The sequence below is a fragment of the Pseudorca crassidens genome, chromosome 15 (assembly GCF_039906515.1).
Source record: "Pseudorca crassidens isolate mPseCra1 chromosome 15, mPseCra1.hap1, whole genome shotgun sequence".
NCBI classification, from domain to species: Eukaryota; Metazoa; Chordata; class Mammalia; order Artiodactyla; family Delphinidae; genus Pseudorca; species Pseudorca crassidens.
Window position 1 is genome coordinate 26,331,070 of NC_090310.1, and position 19,914 is coordinate 26,350,983.

Sequence of the window (19,914 nt, forward strand, 5' to 3'; positions counted from 1 at the left end):
AGTCTTGGCTTGTGTTAAACAATGTGTTAAACAGTCACCCTCAAATTTCACAATTAGTAACCGCATTGTGCCATATTTGGTGGCTGGTGTCATTATTTCTTTGAAGGCCTGGATACATAAGCAGAAGATACTAACTCAATTTAGAATCATTCAGAGGGTTTTCAGTGTTCAGGAAAATCTTTCCTGTGGTGGGCAGAATACAGGTATCCCTTGGAAAATTTGTGGACTTAGTTCAGACCACTGCAATGAAGTGAATATCACAGTAAAGCGAGTCAGGCAGATTTTTTGGTTTCCTAGTACATATAAAAGTTATGTTTACACTATACTGTGGTCTATTAAGTGTTCAATAGCATTATATCTAAATAAACAACTGTACACACCTTAATTAAAACATACCCGTTGTTAAAAAATCTTAACTATCATCTGAGCCTTCAGGGAGTTGCAATCTTTTTGCAGTAGTGACATCAGACATCACTGATCACAGATCACCATGACAAATAGAATAATAATGAAAAAGTTTGAAATATTACGAGAATTACCAAAACATGACACAGAGACATGAAGTGAACAAATGCTGTTGGAAAAATGCTTGACACAGTGTTGCCACAAATCTTTAATTTGTAAAAAAACACAATATCTGCAAATTGCAATAAAGCAAAGTGCAATACAAGTGCCTGTGATGGTCCCGCCAAGGTCTCCACCTCCTAATCACCAGAACCTGTGAATGTGTCAGGTGACATGGCAAAGGGGAATGAAGGTTGCCATGGCATTACGGTTACTAATCAGCTGACCTTAGAATAGGGAAGGGATTGTAGATTATCCAGGTGGGCCTAATGTAATCACAAGGTCCTTACAAGTAGAAGAGGGAGGCAGGGGAGGAGTCAGAGGGAGATGCAGTGTGAGAAGGACTTCACCCACCATTGCTGGCTTTGAAGATGGAGGAAGCCCAGGATGAGAACAGCTTCTAGAAGCTGGAAAAGGCAAGGAAACGGGCTCTCCCCTAGTGCTCCCAGAATGAAACACAACCCTGCTGACATCTTGGTTTTAGCCCAGTACAATCCATGTCAGACTTCTGCCCTCCAGAACTGTAATATAGTCAGTTTGTGTTGTTTTAAGTCGCTACGTTTGTATAATTTGTTACAGCAGCAATGAGAAACTAATACACCCTCCTTCCTTCTTCACCTCTACACCCACTCCTGTCTCACTCACTATTCAACAGATTGAATGGGTCTGTTCTACTGGTGAGTACTTGGCATATAGGAATGAACCAAAAATAAATGACTTCTCAAGAGGGAAGACAAGACACTAGAACAATAATTACACACTTCCCTTTGGTACTGCTTGAATTTACTGTTTGGTCCTGTGAAGGTACTACCTTTTCAGGAACTAAAAAAAAAATACATACACATTTTAAAAATCACTTAAAGAAATGTGTAATTACAAACTGAAAATTATGAAGAATGAGACATGTAAGGAACTAGGAGAATGTGTAAATCAGAGAAGTTCTAACTGGGGAGAACACTAAAGGTTTCCCAAAGAAGTGATGCAGAGATGATGAAGAAAAGAGAGGAATAGTTTACAGCATATGCAAAGACCCTGAGGTCAGATAGAGCGTGTTCTATCGGAGAAACTGAGAGATCAGTTTGGCCAGAGTGTGTCTCCCAACAAAAGCCCTCTGTCTGAGAAGAGGCATTATAGGACATTTAGGACTGTGGTTGCAAACTCAAAGGCCAATCAAAGTCAACCAAGTACTGTTAATGTGTGAAAAGTCCTGGGTGTAGCACAGTAGGGAATGGTGGGGAGTGTGGTGAACTGGAGAAAATGGCCCATCTGAGGGGGGGAGCTGCTACCCATCTCCTGTCTACTGTTGCCAGGGGAGAATGCAGGTCTAATGTTGCCAGACTTTCCTACATTTCAGTAGAAGCTGGAAATCTAGGTTTTTATGTGAAATATCAAATTTTTAAACATTGGCACCTAATTTACATGAACACATATACACAGATCTCCAGCCAAATAAAGTCCATTTGTGGGCTGGCTTTGCCAATGGGCCACCTGTTTACAATCTCTGTCCCAGAAGTTTGGGCCAGGAAGTGTCCTCAGAGATAACTGAGACTGCACTTCCTGCACACACACCCCCACACACACACCTGGTCAGTTACAAGTGTTGCAGGAAATTTTCAGAGCCTTAAAATCGGGAATGATTCGTATTATTTAATATGAAAGTGGATTCAAGTTGGTCTCTGTAATAATATCTCCCTTTCATTCACTTGTATTCCAAATATTGCTTTGAGGGGGTGGGGCGGCGGCAGGGTGATAATTATGGTGGAGAATTGGGTCAATAGCACACAGACAGGCTGGTTATGGCCAGCGTGAGTTGTATGTGTCAGGGGTGGTCATGGCGTTGGCGCTGGGGTCTCATACTGTGCACGTAGCTTAGAGAAACCAACCACGCCCTTCGGGAGGAAAACTAGCACTGGCGGATCTAGTGCAGGTGAGGTCACCACCATCCACCGAATGGATGTGTTCCAGAGTGAGGGTGAGAATAGACGTGGGACTCTGCCGATCCCTCCACTGCTCTCGTTCCCCTGTGGCCCTGACGGTGTGAGCATCTCGCCTTGCCGAGCCCGTTCTCTCCCCTGCATTGTCCGTATTGCACACTCGGAATCCCTGCATCTAGTTGGCATTTATACACAGAGGCTGCTTCAGAGGGGCGTTGCATACCAAGTCACAGATGGATTGCTTTGAGGATGTTTTAAGGGATTTTTCAATTTTACCTTTCTGTGGTTGATTGTGTTGACTTACAGGCTGTTGGTCCCCAGCCTCCATATCAAATGTGACTCCACTTCTCTGCAGGTCTCATTAGAATCTAGGTTCATCCATGGAAGGGACTGTCCACCGAGTTATGTCATTGAAAGCCTCCTTAGAGTGGGGGTTACAAGCCAACCACCCAGGTTTCGATCCTGGCTCTGCCTCTCACTAGCTTGTAGCTTCAGGTACAAATTTAACCTCTCCAGGGCTCCGTGTTCTCACTATAAAGTGGGGAAGTAAGAATGATGATAATGGTACTTAATGGTACTTAATAGGGTTGTTGTGAGTGTTACATATATATGTGTATGTATATGAATATGTATATGTATATCTATATATACAGACACACATACTCATATATATGACTACTATGTATATATCTAAGAACCAAGCAAGCCCTGTAAGCTAGATATTCATATGTCATGACTAACATGTGTGTCCTGGCAGAGCAGAGAACCCACTGCTCAAGTCCAGTTACCTCATTTTTTTTTTTAATTTATTTATTTTTGGCTGCGTTGGTGTTTGTTGCTGCATGCGGGCTTTTTTCTAGTTGTGGTGCACGGGCTTCTCATTGCAGTGGCTTCTCTTGCTGCAGAGCACAGGCTCTAAGGCTCTAGGGCGCCCAGGCTTCAGTAGTTGTGGCACATGGGCTCAGTAGCTGTGGCACATGAGCTTATGTGGCACATGAGTTGCTCCATGGCATGTGGGATCTTCCTGGGCCAGGGTTCGAACCCATGTCCCCTGCATTCGCAAGTGGGTTCTTAACCACTGCGCCACCAGGGAAGTCCCCAGTTACCTCATTTTTATAGAGGAGGAAATCAGAGAGGTCATGAGATTTGCCCAGAGGCACACAGCGAGTTTTTGTCAATAGTGAGACTTGGACCTAAATTTCTTGAGGCCGTTGGAGGGCCCAACCCTCATTCGCTGGCCTTCACTGATGAGCCAGCCACAGCCCCACCATCCCCTGCCCCACCACAGACTGTGGCATCAGGGGGTGAGGAATGGCTGGCATCTTTCGTATTTAGCGCATCTATCTGGAGGAAAAGAGCTGCAGCCTGTCCGCCTGGTTCAACCACTCGGGGTATGAGCTGAGACCCGAGTGATGAGAGGAAGCAAGCCCCGAGGAGGACTTGGGGGAGGAGTTTCGGGTGGGGAACAGCAAGGGCAAAGGTCCTAAGGTGGGAACCACTTGTGTTTTGAGGGTCGGAGACGGTCTGAGTGGGTGGGGCGCAGGGAGGAAGGAGAAGGGTAGGAGGATGTGGTCGGGGACATGGTCATGAAGGGCCTTGCAGGCTGGGGCGAGCGTATGGACAAGAGGTTAGAGCAGATCTTTCTGATCATTCAAGGAGGCCACAGTGCCGCTTGGGGATAAGCACTGATGCCCTAGGGTCTGGGGGACTGGGACTCAGTGGCAGGAGATGCTGTTGTCAGGTGACTCTCCCGTTCAGGGGAGGCAACTCAGGCCAGCAGGTGCCTCTGTCACTCTCCCTGGGGCCAGTGCTGACTCTTGGAAAACTGCAGGCTTCCCAGGGGTTTGCCTTTGTTGCTTCACCCACGGCCTGCCTTCGCTCCCAACCAGGCTTCCTACTTTGACCCCCTGCCCTCATCCCTTCCACCCTGTCTCTGAAGAAGAGGGAGAAAGACTTTCTGGCAGAGGCCTGCAGGGTTTTTAAAGGTGTTTTTGATAACACAGTGCAGTGTTGAAGGGGCGCAGATGCCTCAGGAGAGTGGCCGCTGTGCTTAGCTGGCGAGGCTGTGGAGGCACAGATCTAGGTTTGCTTTCCCGCTGTGCTGCACGCCAGCAATTTGTTCTTGGGCAGGTTGGTTAAGCCTCCCAGCCTCAGTCTCCTCATCTGTAGAATGGGGGTATCAGTTGTGCCCACCTCCCAGGGTTGTTGAGAGAATTGAAGGAGCTGTGTAGGGGGGAGCTGAGCACGATGTTGGCACAGTGCAGGTGCCCGTGATTGGCAGCTGGGGTTCTGATGCAGCGCCGTGGTTAGTATCAACCAGAGTTCTGCTGAGCCCTGCTTGCTTGACCATGAACTGCATAAAACCACCTCAGATACGTCCAGTGTGGGCTCTGTTAGACCTCTCTCCACAAACGTGGCTGCACGTCAGTTCTTGGGCCATTAGTTCAAGAGACGGATGGCCTGGCTTCACCCCCAGCAGCTCTTGACTCAGTGGATCTGGGGTAGAGCTGGGGAAACCTATGTTTTTATCTAGTGTCTTGGGCGACTGTGAAGCTGCAGGGCTGGTCAGCAAGCTGGCAGAGATTGGAAACACTTGTCAAGGGTCATCTACACAGGGGACGCAGAAAGGGTGGCTGTGTCTGAGCTGTGCACCGCCGTCTGCTCTGGGTGGGGGTCTAGAGGGGGTTGTCTGGGAGCTGAACCTCCACCAGCAGAGGGAGGGAGCTGGGGTGCTGCAGCCCACTGGGAGCTCAGAAGGGCAGGAAGCATGAGTCAGGGAGGACTGGAGGGTCCTGGAGATTCTGACGCACACTTTGCCGTGAAGGCGTCTGGCTCATCCCCCAGTTTGCTGACCCATCGGTGCAGACCTTGTGGTAGGAAGACTTCTCAGGTTACCTGGTGGCTGCAGGGGTTAATGAGAGGGCCCCAGTCTTGGCTCCCAGGGAGCCTGGGCTGGGAGTGAGCCCACCCAGAGATTTGGGTCCTCAGACCGTTAGCTGACTCTCCTGGCTGAGGAAGTAAAGTGATAGTGGGGCATTTGGGTCCCTTTCACTCCTAAGTGATGCTGTGACAACACTTGGAGGCACTGAGCAAGGCGACACGAGGACATTTTGGCTCCAGACAGACCAGGTTTTCATTTTGGGGGTGGCTTGTGTGCTAGATGGAAAAGAACAGAGTCCTGGTCTCAGCTCCGTCATATTCTCATGACATGATCTACAGAAAGCCACTGACCTTGTCTGAGCCTCAGTTTCTTCATCTAGAAAATGGACAACTGCACCTACCTCACAGAGTGGTTGTAAGGAATAAATGGGTTAATTCATAAAAAGCTCTTAGCACAGTGCCTGATGACTGTTAATGCACAGTGAACACAAGTGCTACTTGTAAGTTACATTTGAAATTTCCACTAAGCCCCCAGCCATTCTAGGTGAAACCAAAGAAAGTATAGGGTAACAGAAAAAGAATGGTAGCTATTAATATGCATAATAACCATGCCTATAGGTATTTTATCTTAATGCATTTTTAGGCATGGCCAGTGAATCTACAGCTGTCTGTTTAGAGATATTCATCTTAACCCCAGACCAGGATCTACAAATGCAAATGCCTAGGAGAGCCTGGCAGGTAATAGAAAGGAGTGAAGTGGGCCGGGAATGGCAATAGAGAGTGGTGAAGACTGCGGCAAATTGGAAAGCCACAGTATCCATTCAAGGGGACAGCTGTGATTCTGCCACAGACAATTGATCCCTTGGGAGAATGTCGACCCAGTGTTACCAGAGGTCCTTGGGTTTGTCCCTCCCCAAGAGAATCCAGAACTTTGGAGTTCATAAAACACAATGGTTGTATACACCATATGCTTATCTGCCCTTGCTTTTTCTATCCAACAGTATATTTTAGAGTGCATTCTGTCTGATCATATATAGTAGTGGCTGCCTGGAAATGCTGTATTTTATTTTATCAACCCTTATGGATCATAATTTTGGTTGTTTCCATTCCTTAAAAAATGTAAAAAAAAAATACACACACAATTGGTCCTCATTATTCACTGATTCCATATATGCAGGTTTACCTACTTGCTAACATTTATTCGTACCCCTAATTCAATACTCATGGTGCTTTCGTGGTCATTCGAGGACATGTGCAGAGCTAAACTCTGGGTCCGCTGACGCACACATTCCCAGCTGAGGCGGAACAAGGTGACACTCGGCCTTCTTGTTTCAGCTCAGACTGTAAACAAGGGTCCTCTTCGTGGCATATTTAGTGCCACGCTTTTGAATTTTTGTAGCTTTTTTTTTTTTTTTTTTTTTAGTTATTTTGCTGTTTAAAACGTCCACCAAGTGTAGTGCCAAAGTGCTGTCTGGTTTTCCTAAGGGCAGGAAGGCTGAGATGTGCCTTATGGAGGAAGTACGTGTATTAGATGAGTCTCCTTCAGGCATGAGTTACAGTGTTGTTGGCCATGAGTTCAATGTCAATGAATCAACAATATGTTAAGTAAAGTGTCTTTAAACAGAAACACACATAAAACAAAGTTATACTATAGTGATTGGTTGATGAAAATTTTGGGACCAGAAGCTCAAAGGAACCTATCTGTGTGTTTCCCCTACGAGCGACGATGGTTCAGTGATCACTAATTCAGTGTTTGCAGTGGCTTCATAGAGCATAACTAGTGTGAACAATGAGAATGACTCTGTGTGTGTGTGTGTGTGTGTGTGTGTGTGTGTATACATATACCTCTACATGCACAAACATACATTTTAAACTTCTAACTGAAAGTTAGCCTCTCCTTCAATTAAAAGCAATGTCAACAAATCATGTTATTAACAGAATTATTCACAGTATTAACAGATAGTAACAGTAACCGCATTGTTTCTAGACTTTTGCTCCACAACCTTCTCTGCACGTTTAGAGTTGTGAATGATGGGTTCTGAGTTCAGGTGCTAAGGAATTCTAATTGCCATAGTCTTGAAAATAGAGCCTGCTATCTGCTTTTCAAAAGTGCTTTTCCAGGTTTTTTTCCCCCAAATGTTCCTTACAGCAAACTCCCAAGGCCAAAGGACAGACTCAGGCAACAAATACTTATTTTGCACCAACTGGCACCAAGCAGGTGCTAGGCCTGGGGGTCCTGGTGCTGAACCAGATAAATAAGAGTTTCAGGTGGCGATTTAATTGTGAAGACAATGAAATGCATTGAGAGAAGATTTAGAAAATCTGTAATAAGTTTGGGGCTGATATGTATAGAGATAGAAAACTGGGAAACACTAAGACAAGGTAATTATTAATTCTAGGGGAAATCAAAGTTAGGCAAGAAGGAAGAGTAATCACAGTGACAAAGGGGCCCAGCTGTGTGCAGTGTTTCCATCATCTTTATAATGCAAACCCTGAGTGTTGATCTAGCCGGAGATACTATATGCGACCACATTGCTTCTATGGGGAAAGAGGAGAGGGTTAAACAGGGGCTAAATTATCATCTTCCACAATGAGAAATCAACATTTGATGCTTAACAATGAATAATCAAAAATTAGTGATATAATGCTACTTAGGTAAGTGGATATAAATGCTAAAACAACCTGCTGACTCGGTTTCCTAGTCTTTTCCAGCTCCCAGAGGCTGCTTACGTTCCTTGGCTTGTGGTTTCTTCCTCCATCTTCAGAGCCAGCAGTGTATCTCCTAATCTCTGTCTCTGACCCTCCTGCCTCCCTCTTATAAGGACACGTGATTATACTGGGTTACAGGATAATCCGAGATAATTATCCCTTCTCCAGATCCTTAATTTAATTTAAAAAGTCTCTTGTCTCATGTAATGTATTCACAGATTCCTGAGATTAGGATGTGGGCATCTTTGTGAGGGGTGGGATATGAGATCAGAGAGAGGTGGGTGAGGTCTTCTAGAGGAGTCTGAACTTTAAAATGGACAGAAAAGCACTGGAACACTTCAGCCAGAGGTCAGCAAACTCTGACCGGTGGGCCAAATCTGGTCCCTGTCTGTTCTTTTATTGTTTTATTGGGACATAGCCACTCCCATTTGTTTCCACATTTGCTTTTGTGCTACAAAGGCAAAGCTGAGTAGTTAGGACACAGAATGCAGGCCCCACCAAGCCTATAGTATTTATTATCTGTCCTTTACAGAATGGTTTGCTGACTCCTGGCTTAAACAATAGAAAAATATGTCTTGTATTTTAATGATAGTATGAATATTGAAGATAATGATATAAACAGAATATATAAGCATTAGGAGAGAAATGGTTGTAAAAGTAACAATAGGTAACATTTTTGTATTCCTGGCATTGTTCTAAATGTTTTATATATTCACTCATTTAATCCTCATAACAATCATAGAAGTGCTTTTTATTATACCCATTTTATAGATGAGGAAACTGAGGCATGGGAGTAGTTAAATGACTTGCACGTGGTCACATAGGGCAGAGCAGAGACCTGAACTCAGGCAATCTGGCCCTGGAGCCCACTGTGTTATTCTGCTGATTGATGCTAGAGGGGAAAGAGGAAATGCTTTTGCCTGGGGAGCTGGAGGCAGTACTCAAAATAGAGGCAGTGCTTAACTGGGCTTTGTAGGATGTATAGGAGTTGGACAGCACAAATCCAGAGGACTTTGCTGGCTGCAGGGGTGGGAGTCACATGAGGACCAGGGACTGAACAGCTTTGAGATTCAGAGGCAATTTGGCTTTTCTACCAATGGCAGACCATGGCTGAAATGGACTCAGAAATGGTGTTCAACCCTAGGAGCTAGGACCACCTACCTGACTTGTAAAATTATGCAAAATGAGAATGCTGAGTCCCTTGTTCAAAGGGAACCCTTTTGCACTGTTGGTGGGAATGTGAATTGGTACAGCCACTACGGAGAACAGTATGGAGGTTCCTTAAAAAACTAAAAATAAAACTACCATATGACCCAGCAATCCCACTACTGGGCATACACCCTGAGAAAACCATAATTCAAAAGGACACATGTACCCCAATGTTCATTGCAGCACTATTTACAATAGCCAGCACATGGAAACAACCTAAATGTCCAATGATAGATGAATGTATAAAGAAGATGTGGTACATATATACAATGGAATATTACTCAGCCATAAAAAGGAATGAAATTGGGTCATTTGTAGAGATGTGGATGGACCTAGAGTCTGTCATACAGAGTGAAGTAAGCCAGAAAGAGAAAAACAAATATCGTATATTAATGCATATATGTGGAATCTAGAAAAATGGTACAGATGAACCTATTTGTAGGGCAAGAATGGAGACACAGATGTAGAGAACGGATATGTGGACACAGGGGGAAGGGGAGAATGGGACAAATTGGGAGATTAGGTTTGACATAGATACACTACCATATGTAAAATAGATAGCTGGTGGGAACCTGCCGTATAGCACAGGGAGCTCAGCTCGGTGCTCTGTGACGACCTAGATGGGGGGGTGGGGGAGAGGGAGGTCTAAGAGGGAGGGGATATAGGTATACTTATAGCTGATTCACTTCATTGTACAGCAGAAACTGACACAATATTGTAAAGCAGTTTTACTCCAATAAAAAAAAATTAATTAAAAAATTATTTAGAAATTCAAGATCGCAACATCAGAGCATTAAATCAAGCACAGGGCCCTCCTCAGTATTGTCCCCGTGGGACTGCACAGGTCACACACCCATGAATCTAGCCTGGCTGGGGGCTGAGGGGTTAAGCTGCCATTGGGTACCTCCTTCCAGCCACTGAGACTGGACTGATTAAAAGGACTTGGCGGGGCTTCCCTGGTGGCGCAGTGGTTGAGAGTCCGCCTGCCGATGCAGGGGACACGGGTTCGTGCCCCAGTCTGGGAAGATCCCACATGCCGCGGAGCGGCTGGGCCCGTGAGCCATGGCCGCTGAGCCTGCGCGTCCGGAACCTGTGCTCCGCAATGGGAGAGGCCACAACAGGGAGAGGCCCGCGTACCGCAAAAAAAAAAAAAAAAGAAAAAAAAAGATCAATTTCCAACTTTTCATGCCAATTTGTTGACAAATTAGAGTGAATACATGGCAGTCATTCACGAGTAAACGGATTTGAAAAGAAGATCTAAATGGATTATTATTAGTCTTTAAGAACTTTAACTCAGTAACTTAATTTCCAAGGATAAGCTACACGGATAGTTTGTTCCTATAACAGCTTAGTGTCCACCGTCTTTCACTTAAATACATCAAGACTGTTTTCAAGGTTTGATGACAACCTCTAGTCATATAAACTATATGCCACAAGAGTTTGTCTATTTCAAACCACTTTCCTTTTTGCTTTCTTGCAGAGCTAGACATTCCGAATAATCAATGCTGACCAAACCTTCATACGGATAGCTGCAATATAGCATTTCATTCCAAACACCTGTTAGAGCATAATTAAAATATCCTTTAAAAATCAATCTTTTCTGAAACTATGCCACTCAAAAATCGGTGTTTATGAAGCAATGCTTGTATGATTTCAGTTGCTTCAAACTGTGCCCTCATGCTGGCAGTGAGGTTTTTTGCCTTTTGTTGCCAATAACAAATTATAGCCCTGAAGTTATAAAATATCTAACTTCCTCCACAACTAATGTGATATATTTGTAAGACTTGTGTTAAATAATGTTTGAAAATAATTTCATGTGTAAAAAAGAAAAAAAAAGTGCAGTGGGCAGAACATGGGCTCTGGTATCAAGAAGACCTGCATTCAAATCTCACTCCTCTGTTCCCTATCTGTGTGATAGCAGGAGCAGTTATGACCTAGAACACTACTTCAACCTCTCTGAGCCTCAGTTTCCCCAGGTGGGTGATGGGGATAATCAATGACTCCTTCATTAGGTTGTTGGATTAAATAAAAAGATTTCTGAGCCCAATAACATAGAGTAGGTTTTCAAGAAATATCAATTCCTATTCCCCATTCCCTTCCTCTGACCTTAGAAAGCAAGTTCCTAGAGGGTTAGGCCTGTGTCATGGAATGACTTTGTGAAATGTCATAGAAAGAGTCCTGACTGCATTGGAACCAGAGACCTGATTTCAATGCTATGTGTGCTCTTGCCTCGCTGTGTGATCTAGGGCAAGTTGCTTACCCACTCTGGCCCAAAGTTCCTCTTCTGTAATAACATGAAAGTGATATGTCCTACCTTCAGGATTGTGGGAGGGGAGGTAAAGGAGATAATACATGTGAAACAATTAACATAGGGCCTCCACTCCCCTTGAAAAGTCAATTCTCTCCTTAAAATTAAAGAAAAAAAATTTTTTTGGACTCAATTGTCCTCCTCAAGAAAATAAAGATAATGCCTCCATGGCTCCCATTTCACAAAGTGCCTCTGAGGCCATATGAAATAATGTGACCATTGGGAATAAAGGCCATTAGGAAAGGGGAGAGGACAGTGTTAATATCGTCGTGAGACGTGGAGACATGTTTCAACCTTCCTGGAGATCAGACACTTGATTTCCGGATGGTGACCCATGGGGTTGCGTCTGACAATTCAGGGCACATGTTTCTTTCTCTGCCTCCCTCCTTCCCTCCTCCCTCCCTCCCTCCCTTCCTTCCTCTTTCTCTCTTTCTTCCGTTTAGCCATGTGCAAAGTGGGCCCTTGGCAGAGCAAGTTAATTTCTTTATTTCCTAATTAGGAAAAAGGGCAAGCACTGCACTAGCGCTGGTGGCAGTGGTTCAGTGTGGAGAACCTTGAACCGACCTTGGGGTAGACAAATTCAGACTTAAAAAAAATTAGTATGTTTCAGAATATTCAGTGACCTCAGCAAATGAGAGTCTAGGCAAAGGAAGGAAAAACAAAAAACAAAAGAAAATCAGAGGAGAGGACAAGAAGGGAGGAAAGATTTGGTTGAAGTCATCTTTCCCTTTCACTGAGAATAGTGGGAGTCAGAGGCAGTGTCTGGAATCCTTGGATGAAACAATTCCACCACCATGATCTCCAGTGGCCAAGAGAGGTAGCTGGGTCGAGAAGGCCATTTAATCCACTGCTCATATTCTAGGAGTACTCTTTTGATAAGACAGACAACACCCTGCTGATCTAAACTTATCAGTCATTTACACTTTAGCATGAATTACTTCAACCAGGTTTATTCTTTGATACTTGACTGAGATCATTAGCTAGCCACCTGACCATTAGAATGGGGTTCTCCAGAGGATGAAGGGGCTTATGTCTGTCCAGTGGCTGATGGGATAACCAGTTCTTCTCCTTTGTCCCCTTCTTCTTCTTCTTCCCCTTCTTCTTCTCCTTCTCCCTCTCCCCACTCCCCCTCCCTCTTCTTCTCCTTTTTCTCCTGTTTCGTAAGGGGACCTTCAAAAAATTGTAACTTATATCCTGTACTCTGAGAGGTACTTATGTCCTTCCTGGAAGGCAGTCTCTTGCCTGATCATTCCATCTCTAACAAGGCTAATATTGTCTTTTTTTTTTCTTTATAAAATTTATTTATTTTGGGCTGCATTGGGTCTTTGTTGCTATGTGCAGGCTTCCTCTGGTTGCAGGAGCAGGGGCTACTCTTCATTGCGGTGCATGGGCTTCTCATTGCAGTGGCTTCTCTTGGTTGCACAGCGCGGGCTCTAGGTGCGTGGGCTTCAGTAGTTGTGGCAGGTGGGCTCAGTAGTTGTGGCTCGTGGGCTCTAGAGCACAGGCTCAGTAGTTGTGGTGCACGGGCTTAGTTGCTCCGCGGCATGAGGGATCTTCCCAGACCAGGGCTCGAACCTGTGTCCCCTGCATTGGCAGACAGATTCTTAACCACTGCACCACCAGGGAAGTCCCTAATAATGTCTTTAAAATAGATAATTTGCAGTAAAACTATTCTGTATGATACTGTAATAGTGGATACATTTCATTATACAGCTGTCAAAACCCATAGAATGTACAACACCAAGAGTGAACCCTGATGTAAACTACGGACTTTGGGTGATAATGATGCATCAGCGTGGGTTCATTGATCGTTGCAAGGGTACCACTCTGGTGGGGGATGTTGATGGTTGAGGAGGCTGTGTATGTCAAGGGGCAGGGACAGGGGCGTATAGGACCTTTGTACCTCTGCTCAATTTTGCTGTGAACCTAAAACTGCTCTAGAAAACGAAGTATTTATTTTTTAAAGTAGACAGTTCCAAATAAACCTAAGGTTGGACCTTGTTAGGAAAACTCAGTTTTCTCTTTTACTCTTTTCATCTACATCCTTTCCTGCATCCTCTCGGGAGGAGTGGATTGAGATATGGAGCAGGGTTTGAAAACCCAGCCCAGCTCTCTGCCAGTGGTGGGCAAGTCTCCTCCCCTCTGGGAGCCTCAGTTTCCCCATCTGGCAAATGGCACGGAGCTGTGGAAAAGTACCCACAGAACACCTGTGTGGGGCTGTTTCCGGTGGGTCACTTTTCCCGTATCTTTCAGAGGCGAGTCTGGAGCTGGAAAAACTGAAAACACCAAGAAAGTCATCCAGTACCTGGCCGTGGTGGCCTCCTCCCACAAGGGCAAGAAGGACACAAGTATCACGGTGAGTGGTAGTTCCTGCCCTGTGGCCACGACTTAGCAGATGGGCCCCCGGGCTCGTGGGCTGACCGAGGGAGAGACAGCACCGTTAAGAAGGCCAGGACTTGGCGTTGTAAGCACTCAGGGCTGTGCTTCACTGCCCCTCCCCAGACAGCTCACCAGAGGGCTGCTTTTCCTCCTGGGTGGGCCCGTTTGGGTCTAGGTGATTTCTCGCTTTAGTCAGGATCATCTCCTGAGGGGTCCTGTCCTGTGAAATGAGAGGAGGAGTCTTGATTGACGTCAAAGCTTCTCAACCGTGGCACCAAAGTCATTTTGGACTGAGTAATTGTGGGGCTGTCTTATGCCTCGGAGGGTTTTAGCAGCATCCCTGGCCTCTCCCCACCGGAGGCTGGTAGCAACCCCTGCCCTCAGTTATGCAACCAAGAATGTCTCTAGGGACATTGCCAGGTGCCCTCTGGGGGGCACGGTCACCCCTGCTGGAGAACTACTGCCTGAACTGAATCTCTGGAAATTCCCTAGTGTTGAGGGACACCTGTCATTCCTCCATGTGTCCCTCAGATGGGAACCCCAGGGGATGGGAACATTGGTGTCACTCAGCATATGGGCTTTGGTCCAGTGCCCTTGACCGAGCATCTACTGTATGCCGGGCGCTGCCAGGATGGGGTCCAGCGATGAGGCTGCGAGGCACTGTTATTCTAGCTACTGAGCTTTTGGACTCGTGGGAAAGAGAGACAGTCATCAAATAATCATACAGATCAACCCGTGGTGATGCAGTTTGATTAAGGCCTTAGAAGGAAAGAAGAGGCTGTTTCTAGAATCATCCCTTCTTGGGTCCATCCCTCTCTTCCTCCTCCGTCTTAGCCCTGCCTCGTCTGTCCCAGAGGAGGCGACAAGCAATGGGGCTGCTTGAAGGACCTGCCAGCGCCTCTGTGTGAAGGTTTGGGGTGGGGGCAGGGGAACGGCAGAGCGGAGGCCTGAAGAAGGCTTGGGGTGTCACTGGTTCCTGCCACTCTGGATCTTGCTTCTGGGGCTCAGAGGCAACACTGGAGCAGCCACAGCGGCCAGTTTGTCTGGAGGCCCTCGGAGATCTCGGGTGGGCTCTGGTTGTAGCCTGGGGAACCTTCCTCCCTCAAACAGACGCAGGAAACCCACACTGTCTCTGGCACCGTGTATGGGAACAAATAGCGCCAAAGTTCACGTGGCAGTTAAACACCACTTCCCACCGCCTTTCCTTTTCCTAGAATAGTGATGATAAGTAATAGTAATACTTAATAATAGTAACTGATCTTTATCAAGCAGCTGCTATGTGCCAGATACCTTTTTCTCTGTGTGTGAGAACACATCTCAGACAGCATCTCATGAGACACAGTTTTAAAGACTGCACCTTGGCCCCAGCAATTAAAAAACTTTGAAATGTCTGAATCTCTAAGAAATTAGAAAAGACAGCGGCAAAACAGAAAGGAAATTGAATCCAAGAAAAGTTGCTGCTTTCCTAGTTGGAGAATCTTGGAGAATCCAGGCTGTCTGAGCGGGGGGATTGAAATCGTATATTCTCCAGACCCTGATGTACGTGTGATGGAAATAACACTGACATTTGTTTTATACTGTATTGTTCAACCACAGCAAGGCCCATCTTTTGCCTACGTGAGTAACTGGGAGTGTTTTCCTGGTGTGTACGGGAGGCACGGAGTGTGTTTAGATGTGCATGCTCCTGTCGCACCCACTGAGCCCCATAGCTGATGGTAGAATGGGCTAGATCCCCGAGTTTCACAACCCAAACCTACAGACTCACTGAAACACCGTCCTGCGGGCGTCCAATGTCAGTGTGGGGCGTGGGGCGCGTTGCCACCCGCAGGACCCATTGGACTTCCCAGGGTTGACCTCCAGCCGGGAATGGATTTCCCCAGTTCAGAATGGATCTCATTACCCTTCCCACCAATGTGTCCGCCACCGGTAACCCTGACTGGAAGGCCCTGGAGACGTCTGTTCCATCTGGTTGAGCCTTTAAGGACCTTCTGGCCCTAAAGCTTCCCTGGCTTGATTGACAGTCAGTTAATGGCACTGCTGTGGCATGCCTCTCTCCCCACTCCCTGCCATCACCCCTAAATATCTCCCCTGAGCCCTGTCCCCTGTGCACTGGTGTGTCCCTGTGCATGTGTGTGCAGTGCGTGTCTGTCTTTGCATGCCGGTTGCTTGACCCAGGGCTCCAGAAACGGGAGTCTTGGTGTTCACGAGGCACTAGCTTTGGTGGCATGGTAAGGCCCCAGCTATTGCGACACACAACCGGGCCCTGCTCAAACCTCTGCATGTGTAAACTCATCTCTAACTCAGAGCTTGGGGGGCTGGCATATGGGTCCCAGCCTGGGAGAGACCCTCAGATCAAGAGATCCTAGCGTGTGCTAGGATCACACTCAATCCATCTTAGTTAGACCTGGGCGGCAGTGTCATGGGTGAATCAGAAGGAGAATCAGGCTTCTTATATAGGACCTGCTCCTGTGTGACTTTGGCCAAGTCACTTAACTTCTCTGGGCCACTGTCTCATCATCCATAAAATGAGTGGTTTGGACCAGATCTTCATGTTCAGAGCTCTCCTGAGAAGGATCTTTTGGCCCCAGCAGCTGGAACTCCCATTCTAGGAAGGGAACTTTTTTCTGGGGATATTGGGACCCCAAGTTTGTGTTGACAGAAGTGACCCCATTAGTCTTCTTCCTGCTAGTCAAGCAAAGCCCTTTGCTCTCATTGTAAATTTCCACAAGTCCCAATTATGGGGATTCTACTGTGGCTGGGATTTTCACAGAGATGACACTTTTTTTTTTTTTTTTTTTTTTGCGGTATGCGGGCCTCTCACTGTGTGGCCTCTCCCGTTGCGGAGCACAGGCTCCAGACGCGCAGGCTCAGTGGCCATGGCTCACGGGCCCAGCCACTCCGCGGCATGTGGGATCTTCCCGGACCGGGGCACGAACCCGTGTCCCCTGCATCGGCAGGTGGACTCAACCACTGCGCCACCAGGGAAGCCCAGAGATGACACTTTTATCTTCTTTGAGAGCTGTGAAGGAGGAGGGCATGTGAATAAATAGACACGTAAATTAGTAGCTTCCTGTTCTGTTCCTTTAGGGACAGCCACCCATGATGCCCTCCTGGTGTATAGAGGAGCAGGGAGAAAGCTGTGCGCTGCCTTTTCCCTTCTAGAACATTTCCCAGCTTCTTTTTAGCCCAGCCCAACTGCCCTGAAAAAGAGGACAGGGGAACCAGCAGAGAAAACAGGAGAAAACCCTCAGGACCCGTACTTCCCAGGGTCGGCCTGGAGGAGGAGCTGGGTAGGAGAGCCACTGAGCCAGTCTGCAGCCGTCGTGTCGTGGGGATAGGCAGAGAGCAGCTCGATGCTTCCTGGCATGATTTACCTTGTTGGCCCTTTCCTGCAACAATTAATCACGTGACCGCGTTTGTGCACAGGAGCCCCCTCAGAGGGGGCCGATGGGCTGTGTACAGTCTCAGCTGCATTTAACCTGATGAATGGAGCTCAAGCAACCTGCTTTGAAGCTTTGTTCTGCAGTCGGTTTGAAGTATTCCCAGTGGGTTTTGCGCATTCCTTACTTGTCTTCCATAGGAGACTTCAGAAAACTGGTCCTGAGAAAGGAAAAATTGCAACTATAAAAAGAGGCACTAAAACCATCAGAAGAAGGGTTGTAGTGATTTAGCTTGAAGAAAGCTGCTTGTCAAACATAAGCAGCAGCAAGACTGTCGTGTACAGCAGGGCAGGCTGTGCACTGCACAACTCCATGGATTCACTATGATGTAAATGACATCCTGGTGTTGTACAGTGTGGCAGTTCTCAGTGGCAATGATGTCACATAGATGAGCAGGCCCTATCTAGGAAAAAGTGGCCTTCCTAGGTGATGTCCTTACAGATGTCCCAGCTATAAGAGAGCTCAGACATTTGTTTCTCTTCTGAAATCCTTGAGTAAATCTGGACATTAGCATTGGGGGTCTCAGATGGGTAGGTGATAGGATAGGAGAGAACCCGTGTGTTAAGGGCAGAATTTTGTGACAACATCTGTCTATGGCAGAGCTGTCAGTGTCTACGTCACTTTCTCCAATAACTAGATGTGAATGAATTTTAGGGTGAGCTGGAAAAGCAGCTTCTACAAGCAAACCCCATCCTGGAGGCTTTCGGCAACGCCAAAACTGTCAAGAACGACAACTCCTCACGATTTGTAAGTAGCAAAGCCACATGGGTTTTCTGGAAAAGGCTTGGGTGCCCTGGTGTCCCCTCCTGCCTGAGAATGCAGAGTATGTGTGTGCAGGGACGTCTGAGGCTGAAGGGATGGAGGTGTGCATTGCAACAGCATTTTGCTCTGCATCTCCAGTCCTGTCTTGACCTTACAACCCTGCAAGTGCTCCAGCCACTCACTCCCTCATTCATTCACTCACTATTCATTCAACAAATATTCATTCAGCATCTGCTTGCTAGACTCCCTGTTAGAATTTGACATTCATAATTCATTCAGTAAATATTTACTGAGCACCTAGTAAGTGCTAGACACTTACACCCAATACTCATTTATTTATTCAGCAAAACATGCATTGAGTACCTACTATGTACCAAGCACATGCAAATTTCAATAAGCATTTATTATGCACCCACTGTATACAATCATTCTGGCAGGCAATTTTACACACACCATTCTCTCTCTCTCTCTCTTCGTTTGGCTCATTTTCATTAAGCGCCTACTGTATAGCAGACCCTGAACTACACAGCAAACAATTCAGACGTGGTTCCAGGCTTCACAAAGCTTGTGGCCTAGTTGGGGAGCCAATAGTCAATGATGCAGGACTTCCCACACAGGCTTTCCCAGGTTCTAAGGGCCCCCCCCCACTTTCTCACCTGAGCCTAATGGGGGAAGGAGAACTCTGAACACAGGTGGTTGATGACACTTACACAAAAATTATCTTGTTGTACAAAAGAAGTGGGGGCCTCCACTCCATAGGAGAGTCAGAAAGATACTTTTTTTTTAAAGAGGAATGATGCTTTTTTAAAAAATTATTTTGTTTATTTATTTTTGGCTATGTTGGGGTTTTGTTGCTGTGCGTGGGCTTCCTCTAGTTGAGGCGAGCAGGGGCTCATCTTTGTTGCGGGGCTTGGGCTTCTCATTGCGGTGGCTTTTCTTGTTGTGGAGCGTGGGCTCTGGGCGCACGGGCTTCAGTAGTTGTGGCATGAGGGCTCAGTATTTATGGCTTGCGGGTTCTAGAGTACAGGCTCAGTAGTTGTGGCACATGGGCCTCGTTTTGCTCCGCAGCATGTGGGATCTTCCCGGACCAGGGCTTGAACCCGTGTCCCCTGCATTGGCAGATGGATTCTTAACCACTGCGCCACCTGGGAAGCCCAGAAAGATACTTTGATGAGGAAATTTGGAGGAAAGACTGCATCTGAATTCCACTAGTGAGGAGGTCCCTGCTGATTTGTGGGTGACCCTCTGAACTGTCAGTCACCAGATGGGACCCTGTGAAAAACTCTTTGTAGAAACCTCTGCCCCGCCCACGTAGAGCTGCTCTGTGGGTATCTCTGTGTCCTGCATATTCACACGCATGGGCCCCAGCCTCGTCAACCCCAAGACCCACTTCTTATTACAAGTAATTATGCGGTGTTCCCTTTCCTTCCCTGAAAAATTAGAGTCATAGATAACATCACCTACTACACACATCAGATTAAAAAAAAAAATAGCACAATGCCCTTGCTATAATATGAAGGAGAAATAAAACAATTCATAATTAAAATGTGCATTTCAGCATATCAGTTCTCGGGCCAGACCACATATGAAGACACAATGAACTAGTCAGACACTTGCATTTATATCCAGAATCACTGTGACCTTGACAGCTACAAATGCAGGCTGAGACAAGGGGGAGTTCATCCGGGGACTGAAGCCATGGGATGGGATTTTCCAGAATGATGACACA

At 46.4% G+C, this 19,914-nt stretch overlaps 1 protein-coding gene across 6 annotated transcripts in view; it reads left to right on the top strand.

Annotated features, from left to right (window-relative positions):
- MYH11 (myosin heavy chain 11) overlaps positions 1-19,914 on the top strand; it is a 128,010-nt gene that overhangs the window by 51,033 nt on the left and 57,063 nt on the right. For 4 of the 6 annotated variants that reach the window (XM_067706551.1, XM_067706554.1, XM_067706555.1 and 1 more), the window contains exons 5-7: positions 13,858-13,960; positions 15,580-15,600; positions 18,078-18,170. In XM_067706551.1, coding sequence (XP_067562652.1) covers positions 13,858-13,960; positions 15,580-15,600; positions 18,078-18,170 — 217 coding nt within the window. The remainder of the gene's footprint in view (positions 1-13,857; positions 13,961-15,579; positions 15,601-18,077; positions 18,171-19,914) is intronic. The other 2 variants (XM_067706552.1, XM_067706556.1) reach the window with 1 other exon arrangement.